The 20,987-nt window shown below is 44.6% G+C and overlaps 1 protein-coding gene across 6 annotated transcripts in view; it reads left to right on the top strand.

Moving 5' to 3' along the window:
• The window catches only part of LOC119442050 (spatacsin-like), a 105,934-nt gene that overhangs the window by 71,822 nt on the left and 13,125 nt on the right, over window positions 1–20,987 (top strand). For 5 of the 6 annotated variants that reach the window (XM_049661843.1, XM_049661844.1, XM_049661841.1 and 2 more), the window contains exons 20-32: window positions 2,550–2,724; window positions 3,013–3,087; window positions 3,907–4,058; window positions 5,514–5,693; window positions 6,079–6,186; window positions 7,590–7,958; window positions 8,831–8,947; window positions 12,294–12,536; window positions 14,211–14,327; window positions 14,432–14,552; window positions 15,883–16,019; window positions 17,971–18,181; window positions 19,002–19,145. In XM_049661843.1, the coding sequence (XP_049517800.1) occupies window positions 2,550–2,724; window positions 3,013–3,087; window positions 3,907–4,058; window positions 5,514–5,693; window positions 6,079–6,186; window positions 7,590–7,958; window positions 8,831–8,947; window positions 12,294–12,536; window positions 14,211–14,327; window positions 14,432–14,552; window positions 15,883–16,019; window positions 17,971–18,181; window positions 19,002–19,145 (2,149 nt within the window). The remainder of the gene's footprint in view (window positions 1–2,549; window positions 2,725–3,012; window positions 3,088–3,906; window positions 4,059–5,513; window positions 5,694–6,078; window positions 6,187–7,589; window positions 7,959–8,830; window positions 8,948–12,293; window positions 12,537–14,210; window positions 14,328–14,431; window positions 14,553–15,882; window positions 16,020–17,970; window positions 18,182–19,001; window positions 19,146–20,987) is intronic. The other variant, XM_049661845.1, reaches the window with a different exon arrangement.

Raw genomic sequence — 20,987 nt, 5'->3', positions numbered from 1 at the left:
TTTTTTGCACCTGCTCAATTATTTGGGCTTCACTGTGGCACCGTCACCCTCCCCATAAACCAATGTATTACAGAACCTGAAATTTTGGACACTGTATTGTGTGGTGCTAAATTTTTCTGACATTATCCATGCATGCAGAGTCGCAAAGACGGTTGCCATGAGCAAAGTTGGTGCTAGTCAAATTTGCACCTATATCGTCATTATTGTTGGCAGTTGTTTTTGAGGCTTCTAAGTGTTGTGCAGCCACTATGAATAGATACTCGGGGCCTAACCGTAACAATGGTGGCCAACACCCAACAAAGTGCTGTTTAAGGATAACGTCCTAGGCAGTGTCAGCCAATGTGACCGTGATGAAAATTAATGTCTGGTCAGAGAGGTGAAGAGTAACAAGCTGCAACAGCAAGCTTGTCATTAATATATTTTATCAGTCGCCCATTGGTGATCGAGGCTGAGATCAGATGCACAGAAAGGGGTTACTTTGCGTGCAGGCAGAAAAATCTTAAGTGAATTTGTGCGAAAGAGCCTAAACTGCCAGCATCGCACTGTCAAGGCTGCATGCGACATCACATCAGGCTGTGTAATGGCTGAATGCAAAACACCTCTGCAGCATGACAGTCACGAAATTTCAATTGGTTATTATCTTATTCAAACACAGTGTTGAGCAAATGTCTCCAAAAGAATCTGTGCTACCAGGTATTGCAACACAGAATTAATTTTTTAACTGCCTGAATTTCTTTACATTTTGTGTGGCGCCATCAGTTTCCAAAGAATCCATCAGTGAAATGTAATATGAAATTAGTTTTAGATTTCATACTCAACTGCATTTTCGTATATCAGTGGTTTTCAAACTTTGAGCCATTGCGAATTCCTTGACCTGCTTGTAGGTATTTTAGGCACCCATTAAGTACATTGTATTTCTAAACAAGAAAGCATGCTAAAAAAAAGCTGATGTCATGCCAGGACGATGACAGCTGCTCATTTCGTTCATTTCGATGAGAATGCTACATTTCATTCTGCTGATGCCAGATTCAACTAAAGAGAATCGAAGTGCTAAATTTGGTTCACAAAGTGCTAAATTTGGTTTCATTTGAATCTAGCAATTGAATCTAATTCGAAGGGAGGAACGTGGTGGCTCCACATGAATAGGTAAAACCAGTAAAAAAATACACATACGCCTTCACAAACTGCACATGCGCAACTTCAAACATGGATGTCTTCTAAAAGAGTCTATGGCAGTTTTAAAGTGGTAAAAAATGTCATTGCTTGAGCAAGGGCTTTTAATCTACTAAGAATAAGAAACAGAGCAAGACAGGGCTATGAAAACATACATAAGACAACACTCTGTGCACTTGCACATAGATCCGCTATGTCATTGCAGTTCCTCCCAACGGTAGTCCACAAGAACATATGGCAGTGCAAGAAGCTTTAGTGCGGCATCATGATGCATCAGCCAGGGGAGATGTGGGCTGTTCAGTTTTACGTGCAAATGTCAATGCCTGTTACATTTTGATTTCTTATTCTCAATGTTAGGTGCTTTAGATGCAGAACACTGTGAAAGCAACATTTTGGAATGCTTTTGGTTTGTTGGGCTTTAATATATCTCAGCTGTGCTGCAAGCTGTAAGAGTGCTTCAGTGGAGGGATATTAATTTATAGCTCTTGTAGTTCTTCTGACCAACACGTGTACAGGTATGGCCACGAATGCAGACACATAGCGAGGCACGATGTTAGTTGGGCTAAAATCGCAAGTACCGATTGTTTCCCTTTCTACCTCTATAAGTATGTAGCTGCTGTTGCTGGTGCTTGGTTCTGTGACCTCATGTTCAGGAGCAAAATGTGCTAGTCAGAATGTTCTTGGTATGGTATTGCACTTGCCTGTGGCTGGCCACCTATGCTTGTTGCTGGTTGCTTGCAGATGCCATTGTTGCCTACTGTTGTGGGAATGCAGAAAGAGGGTGCACAATATTTATTCAGCAAAAGCATCTTTATCGAAATGTTTTTGAGAGCACACAAGGCACTTCTATCAAAGAAACACTTTCATTTTCTTTGACATTCCTGCATCCAACACTCTGCCTTAACCCTAGAAAATGAAGGCCAGAGCCACCCGTTGACAGAAGTGCTCACTGCGCTTCACTGCTAGGTGATTATGGTGATAAAAATTCACAGTTAGGCACTCTCAACAACTAGTTAAAATTGCCTAAGTGGAGCTGTGTTTCTTGAGTAACTCCTCATCACTAAAATTGCTGAGGAGTATTATTCAAGAGCAGGGCGTCTATTTTAATCATGTGGCCAAGTTCTACACTTGAAAAAGATGGGCTCATTTGTGACAAGGGGGGTTACTGTCAGTGGTGACAAAAGCTTTGTAGTCTGTTTATGAGCTTGTGATCTCTTACATTGAACTTAGCAAAAATCATTGAATGCAAAAGTTCACCTCTGCAGCTCACAGAGTGTGGCCACCTCATGCTGGTTTAATTGCTTGCTTAAGAAACAGCTTGATTTGGGTGTAACATTGTGTGCCCTCTGCACAAATGGCTCTGCCGTTTGTTTCAGGTGCTGGAACTGGTGCCTCTTTTTGAAGGCGGCTGCCTCAGAGAGCACCTAACAAAAGCCCTTTCTGTAGTAAGCTCCCTGCGACCAAGTGAGCACCGTCGAAGAGACCTGAGAGCATCACTTTATGCTCGCATAGGCCTACAAGCACCCGCCGCCAAGTCCCAAGAACAGCAGGGTAAGGGCAGTGGAGAACCTTGCACGCAACATTAAATGAGCAGCCATGCGCAGAAAAGAATGACCTATTACATTCAAACCCAACTGCCATGACATGCTTCACGCATGTTGAGGCACAAGTTTACTGAGCTCTGTATGAAATTAATTTCAAAGTTGTACATCATTCGCTGTTTGTTATTTGTGAGCTAAGATCATTTTTCATCTTTTCCTGTGAGGTGTGTGCAAGATGTGTGCATTATCAGAACCTAAGCAGTGTAATGCAATAATTTGTTTTTCTTGTGCTTTGCAGAAAATACGGCTGAGAATGATGCATTGTCTGTCTGCAGCAACGAAAGCATTGATGCCACTGTTGTGGCTGGTACCGGTATGCAGTCGATTGTCTTTGAAGTGCGAAATTTGGGCCGCAACAAATAAATTGCAGCTTCATTTTTTCTTTCTTCTGTTGACCATCTTAGAACAGTTGTAGGCATCAAGACTGTACGGAAGACTGTAGGCAGGTGAACATAATTGGAAAAACTTCAGTGTTGCATAAATTCAGTGTTGCGTAAATTCATGGCGCTTGTAATTTGCAGAAGTGTTTGTAAGTGTAAGCCATAGACCTGTACCTGTAACCAGAAGTAGTCATAGCTAAAACTAATGCAGCATTGGTGGTTATTTTTCTCAGGGCAATAGCAAAACTGAAAAAAAGTTACATGGTGGTCGTTTAACAGTAAAAGCTGGTGACTAATGCCTTTGGTATGGGCTGAACTTTCAGTCGCATGCACAGTGGTTTGTGACATGCAATAAGATAAGCTTTGTTCAGATGAATTAGCTGATAAGCTAAAGAACTTGGGGACTTTTGTTTAGATTTCATAGATTCAGCACAGTTCTGCTAAGCTGAACTTCTGATAACTAAAATAAATAAAGTAAGCAGATATCCAAGGTTTCTTTATGTTCATATTCGAGAGAGTCTACCATCAGGGCCGCTGTTTTGTAGCGATGCCTTTTTCGATGCTAGTGCCTTTTCGAGTTCGTGAGTGGTCGCTCTGAGCAGTCATGAACGCCAAAAGCCCTAAACGCATTAGCATTGAAAAAGACATCGCTAGAAAATAGCGACCCAGTTGTGGCACTCTCATTTTTTTAGTGCACGTGAGTAGCTTCTAATGCGAGTCGTTGTCCTCATATGTGCACCACCCTCTTACAGAACACCACTACTCTTCAGAGCTTATGGAACTGGTGCTCCAGTGCAGTGGAAGCAATGCCTCGGGCAACACAGTAGTGGCATGGGAACGATTCTTTCGTGCAGCTGCTGTTCTGCAGCACCAGACACCGTGCCTGCTTGCTGGCTGTTGCCCTGTGAGTACCCTTAGCATCCTCCCGGTGTTCCTGCACTTAACTTGGATTCACACAATGGACCAAATTGCGGTTTTAGCCTGTGGGTTGCATATCACGGGATCACACGTTATTGTTCCCGTGGAGCTTACTTGGTCTGCATGAGACGATTCACTACAAAGCTGAAAGCCAAATCGCTGTTGAGATTTCTGGCGAGAAATACCGAAATACAGACATCGAAATGCCTTAGTCTGGCAAAAACATCTTCAATACAATTCAATCCACTTGTTTGATTGAAATGTGGGCAAAAAAGAAAAGACCCACAATAATGTGGCTAATATTGTTTGCCAAAGGGCCATGAGTGAAAGAGGGCATCATTCCAATGTGTTTGTGTCGTTCATGCTTTGGGGAGCGAGAGTAGGGTTAGTTTGTTCACATTGTCTTCTTTTCTTCTCTGTTATTCAAATGCCAGCTGCAAAGAGATTCAATGTGCATCATATGTCTTGATCTTCGATCATGTGCATTGTGTGAATCCAGTTTTATTAAATTGCTGAGTTGCACTCAAAGCCAGCCTAGACATTTTAGAGGTCTGCTTTCATATATTGACCAATGTTCATCCTTGAATCCTTTGAATATTAAAATGCCATATCCAATTCCTTAAAAATTTTAAAGTTTTGTGAAGTGCTTAAAAATTCCTGAATTTCAATTTTGATGAAGGTTAATAAATTCCGTTTAGATTGTGGGGCTCTTCCCCAACCCGTAGCGCGTGTAATCGCAGCTACGCAGGGTTCGGGCGAATAAGGCAACAAGCGAGTCAACTCAACAACGTTTATTGCTGTCAGCAATAAAACACACTTGCGGAGGGAAGTCCGCTCTGTATAACAACTAATAAAATAGGCTTGCCTCGTCGCGTGTGGTAGTCACGCGAACGAGGTCACTCACGGCTTTCAGCAGGTAAAATCCGTCCGGGCATTTAGGTCAAGCGAGGTCAGAGAGACCGGGGGTCTCTCGGTCGCGCTCTTTTATATCTTTTTACCTTTCCCCGAGGGGAGTGTCCTCCTCGCCCGCCGGATACTTTCCCTCTTCCCGCGCGGGCGCGCGCGTCGCGAGAGGCGAGCGAGAACCGGGAGAGGGCAAAGTGCATTTCTCCCGTGTCCGCCCGGCTCCCGCGGTGCGCGTTGTGCGCGCACGAGATGTCCGCCCGGCTACCGCCGCGTGCGCTCCGTTCGCAAGCGACGGGCGAGCGCCCGCGGGAGAAGGTGGCAGCGTGTGCTCCCCACAAGATGGATGTTTAACCACAAAGTTGGTGCAATACAAAAGTCAAGAAGTCAAATTTGGAATTATTCTCTCTCCTTTTTGTTCCTGAGTCATTCTTAGTGCTATATGATGGCTGACAGCAGTCGGTATAAGTAGTGGAACACCTCTCCCTGTACTGTGTATATAGACCTTTTCTTCTGCTTTTCTTTCCATCCATTTTAGGATGCTCCCATGGGCAGCTGCTTGGCGTTGTGGTTGCAGCTGTGCTTGGGCACATATGATTCCAAGTCAAGAGAAGGTGCCTTCGAGTTCACGCTGGTTGATCTGCAAGAGACCATGGAGGATGCAGTGCGCAAAGGACGCCTCCGCACTTTGCACCTGGGGCTGCAGCTGTTCTTACCTGTACGCTTAATAAACAATCAATTTTCAGGCAGATATGTATACATAGATTAATGTGCTGCACCAGTTTACTGGTAACTTTATTCATTTGGCAAATAGTCCATTTGCACATAATAGATCACTCTTTATTCTCATTAGAAATAATAGCTGCAATGAACATGTCAGGGAATTACAAAAATTGTATGGCAGAATTTTACAACATTGCGATGTTAATACAGGCTGCTTTAAAGACAATTGGAAAGTTCCTAAGAACAGCTATACAAATACCAGCTTTGCATTAACAAGGTAGAAACATGTGATGCAGTCATGGCATAAAATTTAATGCCTTTAATAGTAATTTGTAACTCAAGTCTATTTGTCTCTAATTTCTCGTTATTTGTACTTGCAGGAAAGTATCATGCTCACCCTGGTGGAGTTTCTGGTTTTTCTTTTCCTTGAACGTGACAAGACGCAAGCGACATCATTGCTTGAGAACTTGAGACGTCGCTTCGCAAAGGTTTGTTGATTTGTGTTTGTGTATTGGAGGCTATATTGCTGTACCTGATCACTAGTGAATGGCCTCTTTTGCAGTTTTTTTTTAATTCTATAATTAGCTCTTTCTGGTAATTGAGAAAGAACAATGAATTTTGTCAGTGATTGTACATCATATGCTGCTTGTAGAGTGCACTTGTATGGTCAATTCTGTTTTTAAATGCGAAGCATTTCTTGGCGAGCATTTGCCATTTTGAGAGTATCTATCTATCTAGCCGCCTACGTCTTGGTGCTCTCATGGTTGTTTCGTTAACATGGTAGGATGATGCCAGAAGTCATAGTCATGAGCATGACTCAGCAAAAATGACAATGACTCAGCAAAAAAAGATTAACACTCAAAAACCACTGAAATGCGTTTGGACATGGGTACTAAGTGAAGGAAACACTAAAGGACGGTGGTAGAAGCCAGAGCCATGACCATGACTCAGCAAAAATGACAATCACTCAGCGAAAAAAAGATTAACACTCAAAAACCCATGGAATGGGTTCGGATGTGGTAGTAAGTGAAGAAAAAGGCTAAAGGTTAATGGTCGCAGTCATAGTCATGAGCATGACTAAGGCTTTCGCCTTAAGGTGTCTTAGGCGTAGTAAAGGGGCTCCTGAGGACTCATAACGTGAATGTCATGACATGCATGTCATGCATCAGCCAGTAGGAGCGCTTCCTGTATGCACGTGGGTGCAACAACAAATAGCGACCCTACTTCTTTTCTCTTTTCACTCACTTTATTTGTTTCTTTTTTTTTTCATTTGTTTATTTCTGCCAAGAATTCATTACACATACACAAAACGTTGTTGGACCCTTTAACCATTGCGGCTAGTGGTGGGTTGATATAACAAAATGCGTATTTTTCATTTGCAGCAACATACAGAGCACACAAATTTGATAACCATAGCAAAAAGATACATAACAAATTATATATACAAGGCTGATAATCCTTATTTTAGAATGTTCCTTCAGTCGACATTACACCTACCCAAGAAACGTAGTGCCGGCCTTTGACTGAGGTGATGACTACACCAGTGACAACCTGCAGCAACTATTGAGCCTAAATTTTGTAGCAAGGTGCTCACAGCCATAACATTAATCCACCAGGACCTAAGTTGTGTTTCTCAAGCGGCTCCTTGTGATAGAAACTGCCAATGAGTGTTTTAGAAAGGTGTGTCTTCTATCAAGGGGCGGCTCTGTGTTTCACTTGGTGGAGCCAAGGAAAAGCTTTGAGTTGAGGCTTGTTTCATAATATGGGGGTAAAACTTTCTTGCATCTTTATGACCGTATAAAGTGTGCTTAAGAATTGATATATTGCAGTTGTGCAAGATATCGAAAGCAATTTCAGTTGTCAATTTCTCGTTGTCAATTTTTTATTGCAGCTCAATACGGCTTCCACGTCAGGCTCGGGCGTTGGGTCTCGAGTTTGGCTGAAGGAGACTGCACAAAAGCTGCTCAACACTTCGTTTGTGCTCTGTCGCTCGCACAAGGACATGGAAGCCCTGCTCTGTCACTGCGCCTCTTTGTACAATGTCAGTGAGCTGCTTGCACTGGCACCCCTGCTGTCGTCATTGTGCCCCTCGTTGTATGTGGGCTTTGACTGGGCCCTCCTGTGGGCGGCAGCCCCCGCAGAACGTGCTTGTGCTGTGGCTGCCATGGTTGCACGACTCAACGAGGCGGGCCATTTTGCCTCTGCTCTCCAGTTGGCACAAGCTGCGCAGCTGCCGTTGGCCGACGTGGCTATCAGTCAGGTAGAAAGCATACAGAAATACATGAAGTTGGGCTAGTTGGTATGTGTTAATTTCTTGGCTAATGGCGGCACAGAAAATAAAATAGAACAAAAATGAAGACACAGTGAACACAAGCGCTGACTCTATCCCAAGCTTTAAATCAAACGTGATGTGTTCACTGCATCTTTATTTTCGTCTCGTGTTATTCTCTGTGGTACCGCCACCCAAGAAATGATAGGAATGATCCACCTGCATTGAGCCAAATATATTGGTTGTTTCAGTGCTGGCTGTCTCAAGCTATTTTAAACGAGAAATTCAAGGCCAAATGATAATTTTTTGAGCCATGATTTACAGCAGTGGCAGGCATCAAAATTTATGAAAGAATTGCCAATTATAAAAACTAATTTTTAACTTTCTGTTAGCTACTTTGATGCACTCATTACAATTACAAAATTGATAGTCTGTGAGTGCTCAAGCCATCATTAATGAATCCTGATGCTAGGCAGCACCTTCAATATGACTGTCTCCAAACAGAAAAAGCAGAGGTTTATGCCTGCTCACTTCCCGTAGCCAAGGGAGGCTGAATGTAGTTGTTCATGTGCTTATTTCACTATCACTGTCAAGTGAGACACCAGAATGTTGGCACTCTCTAGCTGTATCAGCTGTAACTGCATCCAGCCAGTTCTTACTGCCACCCAGCTGTCATGCAGAGAGCATGAATATAAGGTTATATGAAAAGTGTCGAGCGCAATTGTTGGTAAAGTTGCCGAGTGTCTGTGCAGCAAATACACTTCTAACAGCTTTGAGTGTAAAGCAAGGTTAGTTTCTAATGCTTTCTATTCTAAGGACTTGGATGAATTATTTTTATTTCTTCCATTCTTTTTTTTTTTCAGCTGGAGCTTCGTTATGATGCCCTGCGTGGAGCCACAGATATTGCCTTCTGGGACGATTGTGACAGGGTGCTGAAGGATTATGATGTAGATGCCACCATGGCATTCTCTTTCCTCAAGGTATCTAAGCTGCAGTTCTTTTTATTTTTTTTTTTTGCCTGACGGGTTTTACGACAGTACTACTAATTGCATGGAATAATTCACACTTTTCTCCTAAACTTACGCATGTTTGTTGTGGTACCTTAATGTTTCGCTTTTGCTGCAGTAATGCTGCATAGTTCATATTGCTTCTGGTGATGAAAATGGGCAATATGTTCTGGTAAAATGGGAATGAATGCAATTCTTCCTGTGCATGCACTGAATAATTGAAAGGTTGGGGAAGTTTTAGTACATAGTAGTAGTTTATTGTATTAAGGAACAAAAAGGAGAAAGGAAATGAAGTGCCACAGGCATCATAATTCTCTCACTTGCCAGTGGACAACTGAACTGCCCTGCGGCCATGCGAAAGATACAGGCTAAGAGAAAAGATAGGAAAGAGGAAAGTTACAGCAAAATAGACTTAAATGAAATGGGAGGACAGAAGTGAAGAAGGGACACAAGTATGAATACTTGAAAGTTCGTGATGTATCGCAGCAGCATGATGATGGTCAGCTTCGTGATCTATAGACCTTTTTCATGGAGCAATTTGTGAGTGAGATGGCTCTTTCAGCGGTGCACTGCATGTTGCCTCAGGAAAAACACACGAATACGATACCATTAGCACTTCTGCCCTGCTTCTGTGAAACTGGGTGTTTGCAAACACAGTGTGCTCCATTCATGCTGGAAATTGTGGAGTTGTAGAGGGAAGACATGTGCAGTAGTTGGCTGCTAAAATAATGACTGGCATATTAAGGACTTGAATTAATCTGTGTGACCAAGTCCACGAACCGCTACTACATAAAGACTGCCTGTGTTGCCGGTGTAGGAGCTGGGAGTCGTGGCCTCATAGTCTGGCATCAAACTGCGGGTCGCTCTCTAGCCTACGCCACCGGTGCGTCTCGTAACGGGTAGCTGGCCTACACTACCGGGGCGTCACACGGAGGCTAAGCGGGCCCACGCCGTCGTCCGAGCAGAGTTGATGAGGAGGGTTGCTTCTTTCGTGAAGAGTACGAGGTCGAGAGGTAGAGTAAACGGAACAGGGGGTTTATTTACATCGGAAAGGCAAACTTATTTACAGGACATGGTGATACACGTACTGGCCGGAGTACGGAGCACAGTACATTGTTATTGTAGCATGAGCTACATGATGGAGCTAATCGGAGAGCACTGGGAAGACCACCTACTACATTTCAGGGCAGATGGGAGAGCACTGGCTGAGCCGCAAATGTCCGCTTAAAAGCCCTCTGGCCAAGCTGCGGTCCCACGTTCCTCCAATCGGAGCGTCGAGAGTCACCTAAGGGTCTGCCTTGAGGGCGAGGGTGTGCATAATCCCCCGGCGCCTTTGTTCCCTGAACACATTCGGAGAGGGCGCACACTGCTCACTCCCCCACAGAAAAGAGGGGTCACTCGCAGACAGGGGGCTTCGCGCTTGACTCGAACTGGCGTGTCTGGGTTCCGTGGAAGGGCCAGCCATCGACGGGTTTGTTTGGAGAACAGCCTTGGTGGCCAGTGGGTCTATCGAGCGGCCGTGAGAAAGCGTCGTAAAAGCGGCCCTTTTCCAAGAGTTTAAGCTCCTAGTGTCGTGGTCGGCGTCCGGGTGACATCTAGTAACCACGTATTCTTTGAAACGTGTCTAGGCATGGTGTCACCGCGGATCTTTCCCGTGGGACGTTTTTCAGCTTCCCGAAGCGATTCGTCACAGGCAATCGGGAGATACTCCAAGGTCGCTGCCCCCACTGGTCGCCGAACGTAACACCGGCCATTCGTGATGCACGGCTTTCTTTGAGAATAAATAAATTATCTCTTCCGCCAGCATTGTATTGCTTTTCTCCAAAGAAAGAATGTCAACCCCGAAACGTGGGCAAGAGTGAGTACTGCTTGCTATACAGTGACAAATGTAGTAGCGCTACTTCCTGGTATAGTAAGTTTCTCGCACGTTAACGACACACATCCACCCCAACTAACACACAAACTTACGCCCATTCTATCATTCCCCTCGCATCAACAATAAATGAATGGGTGGACTCTTGAATCAATGCAAATACACCGACAGCACAAGAATGTTCGAAGCTGAACGTTTATTGACGGTCCACAGAGTAAGGGAGTGACTAGCGATAATGCGTCTTTGCTACAAGTTATTACAAAGTACAGAACATATACGTTCCAAGCCTTATGCACAGCAAGAACAAAGCTATCGCAACTGAGCACACCTGCGAGTGATTAGGCAGAAAATAAACAATCAGATAGTGACTGGTGCCGAGGAACTTCACTGAGTTAGAAACATGACAAGTAGCTGCTTCAAAGTGTTAGCCAAATAAAGAATGAATAGCGAAACACACTGATCCTGTTTTATTTCACAAGAGGAGAGTTTGGACAGCTTGGAATACATATCTAGCCCCACTTCTAGTACAAGCACCGTATACGTTGCTCACGCCGTTTTGACAAGGGATAATGAGCTCCGAAAACACTTGCATATCCACTGAAGCTGTGGCCAAAGCTTTGTGTCATCCACCCAGTCACTGTCTACGATATCCACTGAAGCAGAGGTTGGCTAAGTTGCACCGGCGTCATGCACAGCCATTGTAAGCACGGAGGGAACGGAGGCAGCTGAGGCAAGCAATGGATGTGTCACCACATGATCAAACTTGGCGGTGCCCATGGGATCACCATGAAAATGGTCCATTTGTTACAGGAACAACTTATAGGGGATAGTCATCTGTTGATAATAAACCTGTTGCTTACAAAAATAGACATCAACTGGCCCACTGTAGTTGGCCTTTCGTACAGCAGGAGTGCCCAGATCTGTGAAGTCATGGTAATGCTGTTGTTGCTGCGTTGGTGGTTGCAGCAGAATAATTGTGGAAGGAAGGTTTGGTCTCCAGTTGTGATTTTCTCTGCCACTAAGCCATTTTGCCCTGAAAGAATACTGAAAGAGTTCCTAAAAGGCAGTGCACCAGTCTGACATACATGCGGTGCTTACCTCTAGCGCCCTTTGACTAATGCGACAATGCACCTTTGGTTGAGGTATAATCTAGCATAGCCAAGTGATGCAACAGATATACAAGGTGTGCTTAATTCGTAGGAAAGCAAGACTTGTGGCTTGTTTCTCATGTGGTATGGTCCATGCCATGCATGACTAAAACATCTTTGTTCTGCAGTTGCACTCATTCCATCCACATATCTATGTGTTATGTATTTATTAGTGCAGTGGTTCTTATGTGGGGCTATAGTGCAATAACAACAGCCACTATATCAGGTGTGAGGTTCGGTTGCCCGTATTTTCACCTTGGGCACCAACAAACCCGGTGGGGTGTGGTCTTCTGTGCAGAGTAAAACAGAGCTGTTGGCCACAGACACAGAGCGGCACTACGTGGGTCGACTTGCGCTGCGCTGGCTGCAGGCAAGTCCTGCGTGGCCCTCCCCGCAGGCTGAGCATTGGGAGGCCAGAGTGTGGCTCTGGTGCATCCGTGGCGGAGGCAGGTCGCAGCCGGAAGATGCCGGGAGCGGAGGGCCTTTGGTGATGCCCTCGCCACCAAGCCCCGGTGCCTGTGAAACTTTGACTGACCCACAGGTGGGCACTTGCGGATCCTTCTTTTCATAGTAGCTCACGTGGCATTTATGAATTGACAGAGGCTTGGCTGCCAAAGCTGCGTGGATGGTATCAACATTGCAGCATGAAGCTCTCTGCAGATAAAGTCACAAATAACGGCACTGTAGTTCCACGAATATATAACCTGTGAACGTAGCATACAGGCTAACCTTTGTAGATGGGCAATCTTTTTTTTTTAATCTGGTAATACGTGTATAATGCAACACACCCATAGCAGCCACATTAAGGGCTTGAGGAGGTAACACAGCGCTCATCAAGTATACTGTGTCTTCTTTGTCAATGTCTTTTTGCGCTGTGCTCTCCCCAAGAACCAACTTGCCCAAATTAAAGTCCTGCTTGAGGAGACAAACAACTGAAATTGATGGTTTGACAACATCTCGTTTGATCGGGTAGTAAGTTCGTTTCAAAAAAAGAAAAAGCTACAGAAATTTTGAGAATTGTCTACTAAAGCGTAAGCATTGTTTGGCTCGGCTGTGACTTCGTTTTTGCTTAGTTTTGCTTACTTGCCTTTCCTAGCTTATGCACGTCTACTCACGGTCTTTCCAGTGGCAAGAGTGCTTAGGCTTTAGCAGAAAATTGTCAGGTTTTCTCGCCGCATCCGACCCCTTCAATGCAATTGTACCAATTGAGCTGGAACGCCGGGCATGAGTGCGCTTTGACGGAGTAGAGCGGTCGAAAGGGAATACCAGCTGCTGCAGTAGTACTTGAGGCATTGCGTAAGGGGAGAGTGCATTGCCGCGATGGCATGTCACCCTCGCTGTTGCTCTCGCAAGCCTGTGTTGTGCGCGCTATTTGTCCTTTGTCCACGCAAGCTCTCGCCTGCGTTCTGACTGCGCCTTGGTAAGGCCCAATGAAAACGCAAGAAGCGTCTCAACGCACTCGCTTGCCCGCGAGATGTTCAAAACACGGACGCTCAGCACCGTTCAATTGGACATTGAACCACCCCAAAATCTCAAGTAGGCCCACACCCAAATTTCAAGTTGGCCTGCCCCCAAATTTAAGTTGGCCAACCCCCAGATTTCAAGTTGGCCCACCCCCAAATTTACATTTGGTCTATGTCCAAAGTCCAAATTGGCCCACCCCCAAATTTCAAGTTGGCCCTTATTCAAATTTCAGTTGGCCCACCCCTACTATAAGCTTTCCCATCCATTTTCTGAGGAGCTCTATGTATCTATGGGTATTCTCTTTTTATTTTATTTTCTTGCTTTAATTTGTTCCTTATTACTTTAAAAAAAGCTACCAGTGATCTACATATATGCCATCATAATGACTAAATGTCTTTGCAAATTACTTTTTTTTGTGCAGATACAAGGCATTACGCGTTTCGTGTGACAGGGCTGGGGAGCTCGCCAAAGAAAGCTTACTCTTTAAAAAAGGAAGGGTGCTGACCAGATGTGCCGACCAGATTTGGCAAATAGCCTTGGCAGGTTTGTGCATAATCTGTGGCACCATAGGAATTAGCAGCTGGCAACACCATTCTTATTTTACTTTCATATTGCCGTCTGAGATACCTTGGTGGGCATGATCTTGTTAGAAGTGTAACCTACAAGTTTAGCTTGATTAATGTCTTCATTTACTGTCCCTCAATGATAGGTCACTGATCTTTATTTTATTTATTTATTTTTATTTTTTCAGGAGATTGAGTCCTTGAAGAGCCTCATCGATGACCTTCTTTCCCAAGGCCAGTTTTGCAAGGCCTGCCAGCTGTCATCTCTATTTGGAAGTTCTACACCAGACCTAGACATCTTATTAGTAAGCTTATAATAAGTTCAGTCTTTGATTCTTTGATGCAACCTTCTCATTAAATCTAACTTCGCGTGAGACTTGCTTTCTGTCTTAACAATTTTCTTTTGCAGACATGCGTACGCCTAGCACAGCAAATGCTGACTGTTGATAGTGTGGACCAACAAATCATGAGCTTGGTTGGAAAAGCACTGTCAATGCCCATGAGAAAGACATCGATGGTTGTGCTTTCTCGTGAGTACTTTGACATTGTTATTGCTCTGTGACAGCTCAGCCGCATTATAATCCTGCCAATGTACATGAAACTGCTGGTTTTATACCTGGCTATAGCAGCCATGTTTTGTTAGCCATAAAATGCGAAAGTACTGGTGTGCTGACATTTCGGGGTATGCTGAAAAGAATCCTGAATGGTCGGAAAATCTGGAGTCATTTTACAGCATACATCTTAGCTGAGCTGTGGCTTTGTGTTTTGAAAGGCCAATGAGTGAATTCCTTTAGCTAAATTTCTGTATGTTTCATAAAAGCAAAAGGGTGGAGTATGAGCACATGACATTCATCAATGTTGCAAAAATGTGACAATGCAACCCACTCCTCCATCTCGTCTTGAAATTTTGTAAGTAGGTACACCCTGACACCTTATTTTGATTGACTCCCTCAGTAACAGCTCTGGAATGATGTCATGTGATCCTCTCTAGCAGCTCTCCTCCCTCTGCACACACACTTGCCTTGTGATCCACTTAGAATTACCAGTGTTCCGATGCCCCGTTGTCACAGTCAGTTAAATTTCCAGGTTTCAAATTGAAGAAAATCAAGTTTTAAACATCACTGAAGTATTTTTTAATTTATCATTTGTTTATTACAATGCTTATTGTTACCAAAATACAAAAATGGTGCAGCTAGGTTCATATATTCAGATTATTCTTTTTATTCTAGTGTTTCCTTGATGTGCGCAGAAATAAATCGCAACTGTGTCTCTTTAACAAGTTTTACCACTCACCTCTTGTATGCTCGGTCATTACACCTTCTCATCGATTGTCACAATGTCTGAGCCATCCCAAAGCCATTTATCCCTCACCTGCGTACACTGCTGTGCATGCAAACTAAGCTAAGTGCTCAGAATTGCAAGATTTGTTTGGTATTATGATGCGCACAGTTGTAGACGAAATTACCAACATGAATTGCCCTTGAATTGTGATCACTTTCAACTCTATGTGATTTTGGCAATATGCCCAGAATATTGTAGATAAAGATGTAGTGTGCACTTCCGTTAGTTGAAATTATTAACATTATGTCTACCGATGAACAGAATTACCAGCTGGCTGACTAATGAAATTGATCCAATTGTAACATTTTTTTAAGTGTCTATATTATTGAACAAAAAGCATTCTGCAGACAGACATGCATACATCCTGATTCACATTCATCTGCCAAGCACTTTGCTTTTCATCTGCCAGAGAAAGCATTTGCTATGCATAAATAAGCTCAGTACATGCTTACGCTGTAAAGTGCAGTGAAAAAAAAAAAAATGTCTGATGTATGTACTATTTTGTGCTCTATGCTTTAGCGGCTTGGCAAAGTACTAGCAGCAGCAAAAAATCCAGAGATGAAGGAATCTTGAAGCTACTGGAGCAACTTGTCACATCAGCCTCCCATTCCCAGGAGCTCTGTCAGCGTGTCCTGGTCATGTTTAACTTGTCCCTGGTGAGAATTGTTCATTTGGAATTTGTTGTGCCTTTTAACACTTTTTCCGATGCTGTGACTGTCACGTCCATCGCAGGGACATGATTGTCAGGTCCATTGCAGTGTCACCACTGAATGGGAATTCAAATCAAATCAAATCAGTTTATTTTCATCTCAAGGATGAGGGCAGGCAATTCCCTGCAGCAGTGTGATATTAAGTCACTGCAGCACCCAAGCTCATTTTCCTTGTGCGTACATGTTTATATAGTCAAACCTTCATTTAACGAAATCCAATTTTACGAAATTTTTTATTTAAAAAAATGCTTTCGGTTACACAAGACAAGCTCATACAGCCTAATGTATTGAAAAAGTTTGAAGCAATGAAGTTAATTCAACAGCTCATTTGATTTAACAATGTTCTTGGGGAGATATGCATAAAAAAACAAGCCACAGGAAACCTGTTGTGTTCATAATGCCTTAAATTTTTTCAGGTAGTATTGCTAAACGCATTACCATGCTGGTTTGGGGCAGACTGCTTTCCTTAAGGAAACTGTACATTGCAAGGTCTCAGCATAGCAGGCTTCGTGTTGGCTATAGCAGATGGCACTAGCTGCCCTGTCACAGCAGAGTTGAAATGTGCGTTGTGCAGCCTTAGCTCATGCAGCCTTAGTTCGTGATTTCCGTTTTTCACATGGCGCTAAGAAATGAAGTCGACCGTGAAGGAAGTACTTACCCTTGAACAGAAATCATCCATGCCATCCATACCAGGCGGCTAGCAGATGCGAGGCTTTCTTTCGAGGAACCCGGTTGGGTTTCCATTGTAGCAAATTGCTACATTTGGGTGGATGTCTCAGTTTCCCTTAAATTACTTATCTCCACCTAGCGGATTTCCGCTGAACTATTACGTCATACACTTGCCTTTGCTTCGAGCTGTCGACAAATTCGACTTCGCCCTGCCATCTGCTAGCCGCCTGGTTAGCTCAGATGGTAGAGCGGCTGCCCCGGAAAGGCGGTAATCCTGGGTTCGAGTCCCGGACCAGGATGAATTTTTCTTCAACTGCGAGGCTTTCTTTCGAGGAACCCGGTTGGGTTTCCATTGTAGCAAATTGCTACATTTGGGTGGATGTCTCAGTTTCCCTTTAAGTTGTAGCTTGTGTGTCATTCAGCGCACAATTCTGCACCAGCCCACTCACCCCCACGACCCAGTGCCCCGAATTGAGTCTGCTAAACGTTACCTGTCAATGTCTCATTACTTAAGGAATTCAGTAGGAGCTGGAACACCTCCCGCATGAATGTCTAGTGTCCTTGCAAAAACAACACGTATGACGTGTGACATCCAGTAGTTCTATATTAGCCCTTTCAGGTGCTCAATAATTCTATTCATTGAAAATTTTGCTTTATGGACAGAAGTTATTGCATCTGCAGAATCATTAAAGGCCTACTGCAGCAGAAGAGGCTAAGAATTTTGAGTTCTTCAGTGAGTTCTGTCAAGTTTACAAAATGTGAACTTCATGCATGAACTCTCTACAGGAGCATCAGATACGAGAAATTAGCTGTATATCATGTCCAGCTTACGTGGGAAGCACCCATCCATCCATTCGAAAAATATGTCTCATGTTTAGCTGTTCTCAGAAGCAATGAAAGTCAATCCGCTACGTGGAGACATACTGGCATCCAGACATCTACCTTCCAACTCGTTTCATTGTAACAGTTTGCGCATATTATTCACATTTGCAGTAAAAGTCTAATTATAAGTGTCTCAAAGTGTATGCGACATGGTTTAAGCATGGTTATTTTCATTGGTACTTTTATTTTTTATTCACTATCTTCGTGTGCACAATTGTGCACAACGTGCCTGGGGGTTATGGACGAAAGTTTATTGTTTCTCATTATAGTAAGCTCATAATTATGGTCTAATGGTTGAGTATTGTATGAATGCCAGTAGTCAATCTATGTTATACTGCCCCTGCAGCATCTGCAATGTGCATATGAGGAGCTCGCATTGGAGACTGACCCTGTCAGCCACCTGGGACGGCTGCTGAGCAGTGGCGACACAGAATTGGCACTTTCTCGCAGCGACTTTGCCCTTGCAAAGAAGGTGATAGTGTCATTCAAGATTCCCGATGAAGACGTGGCCAAGTTTCTGTATCGCCATGCTATGACAGCCATCCGAGAAGCCGCTGGTACAGTACTGTTGTTCTTACGTTGTCATGAGCTTGCCATTTTCTTTACCATATTTTGTCTTAGTGCCACAAAAACATCACATGTCATCATAATTATCACTTTTATGTTTTCTTGAGAAGAATAAGCTCTGAATAAAGACTAAAGCTGGCATCTTTATGTGGAAAGAACATGAGTAAAAAGGGCTCGTTGTAAGAGAAATGCACTGGAAAAGGGTGCGACGTTGGGCAGCTGGCTCATCTTAGAAAGCATGGGAAGAGTGCAAGGCGCAAGGACGAAGACGGCACACAAATGCTGCTCGTGTGAATTCATGATCTTGAACTAGTGCAAGAAGAAGAAACAAAAAGAGACTTGCAAACAAAGAAAGGAAACACATGTACAAGTGCTGACTATTAGCTGAATGGTTTATCAGAGATTCACAAATGTTTCTATGAACAGTGGCAAAGCGAAGTAAGTGAACCAGTGCAGCACCCTGTAAAGTAAAACCGAGAAAATGAAGACACCATGCAAAACCTGAAACAATATTTGTTCCTCATGCTGTAGTGATTGTGCACTGCATTTTGTTTTCATATGGACACTGTTACATTGGGTTCTCATAGTGCTGTTTAAATTGGGCTGTTGGAGTGCTGCATGAAGAATGCAGCCAGCAATCTGAATTTAGACCGAACTTGAAACAGTTAAGTAAGTGTGACGCTGTAATTAAGCAGGTGTTTCTTTGCCACAAATTGTTGAGAGTATGTTATATTCTTTGTACATGACACTGTGCCTGTTCCTAGCACTGAAGCATTTTTTTCTTTATTTTCATTTTTCTTGTTTTTTCAGGACGTGACCACGATAAAGAGAAAAAAACAATACTACATTCCTGGGACCTTGCAGTAGGCCTGTGCAATGACCCATGTCTGCTGGGAAACCTTCTGCTGAAGGCTCGGGCACCGAATATTGATGCTGTTCGACACAGCTTCAAAGGTGCAGTATCTCATATGTTCTTGTTTTAGTTTAGGGCAGCTTTTAAACACTTAGTTTTAGATCAGTGCAAGTCATGCTGGGGGGGTGACATGCAAAACCTGCAAGTGCGTTTCCCCACGCACGTAATTGGACAACCAGGATGGCTGATATTGGGCTACAATTATAATTACGCTGTCAACATGCAGGCTGTTGACAACATTCCTGCTGCCCTTCATTCCCTGCACTGTTGAAGCTGAAAAAACACTTGTATCAGCATCTAACAATGCTACTAGTGGGAATGTGGCCGTATTGGTTAGGGCAAGTTGAGTAAGTGGGAAATCCGGCTTACGGAATTTTGCATATTATGCCTAAATTACTTATTAACTTAATGGGCTTTTTACACTAGACAGGATGAGCCTGTCTCGTGGAAAATGGTCAAGTAACAAGCTACAGTCGAGCTCGCTTATAACGAACCTGAGCGTGATGCACCGTCCATTCATTATATCCCTAAGTTCGTAGTAAGTGGACCACAGCTAAAAAAAAAATAATAAGTTGCTAGTCAAAACACAAATTTATTTCTTTGCAAAAAAGTCCGTAATGCTCGTCTGTTTCTGCGGTGCACATCCGATGAGGGCGGTCTCCAGCTTTAAATACTGTGGGTTCTTGGTGTCTCACAGGAGACCAACCACCGCAGGTTCGAGCTTAGCGAGCCACAGGGCCACGTCAGCCGTCGCCTCCAGCACCACTGCGCGCGAGCTCAAGCCGCAAGGGGCTACCGAGCGATGCACGCAAAAACACAGTAATGCCCAGAGTTAATGGAAACCGTTTATTGAATCCATCGGCACCAGTACTGCACGAACGCCCACGCGGCGGGGAACCAAAGGGGTCCCGCACCAAGGGCAAAAATACAATAACGGGAGCCTATAGCACGTCGCGGCGAGAGCACAGGCTCAAGCTGGGACACGCCCCTAGCAAAAGTCCCGGTGGCTGTGCTCCTTGCTCTGGCGATAACCAATGGGCCAACTCGCGAGAGCTCGGGCAATATCCTTCGACTTGGGCTTTTGGCAAGTGCGGCTCGGCGTGGTATGACCTCGCGCGAGCACTAGGCACCGCTCATCGGCTTAGCGTCGGGAAAGGATCAGCACAAAGTACGCGCTCCCCGCACGGGCAAAGGCACCGTGCGCGAGCTCAAGTCCTATTCACAAAGGTGTTGGCGGATGAGAGGAAAGCATGTACTGTGGGGATGCGTGACTCTCACGTGTCCCCTGATGTTGTTTTCCCCGCATAGCTCGCGTCTCCTGTAATTCGGTTTCTCCGTGTAGCTAAGCGCCGGCGGCGGTCGTAGTGGTTGCGGTGCAGTGCGAGAGATGGCGCGAGTGTCGCGATGCTAACGCCACCGAACGGCAGGATCACTTGGGAGCAAAAGGTCGAAGGTGCTTCCTCTTCGGGTGAGGGTCGGTGAGCGATGCGAACGTCCAGCACGTGCGCCTATCCACGCTTCGCGAGAGCGTCTCGCGGGGCTAGAAGCAGGGCACCGGTATGGACGAACACGTGAGACCCCACAGTACATACGTACCTTGCGCCGGTCCCGGAGATAAGAGCCACGCTCAGTAACCAGCGGTCGACGTGGCCGTGTAGTGACGTCAGCGCCTCGCCCTCACTGCAAACCACCGCGTGTGGAGCGCCACCGCTGAAACCGGTTGGGAGCGGGCGGGTATGGTGAGGGGGACGGCAGAACAGGTGAAGCCCACGCAATGGCGCCTCCCTCAATCCCCACAATACTTAAAGCAGAAGCGTGCTCTTCGCCGAAGCCCTTGGCATAGACAAGTTGACTGATGTCCTCTGTGTAGCCCATTGCTACAG

The sequence above is a fragment of the Dermacentor silvarum genome, chromosome 2 (assembly GCF_013339745.2).
Source record: "Dermacentor silvarum isolate Dsil-2018 chromosome 2, BIME_Dsil_1.4, whole genome shotgun sequence".
In the NCBI taxonomy this organism is placed as follows: Eukaryota; Metazoa; Arthropoda; class Arachnida; order Ixodida; family Ixodidae; genus Dermacentor; species Dermacentor silvarum.
This window is presented reverse-complemented; position numbering and strand designations above follow the sequence as displayed.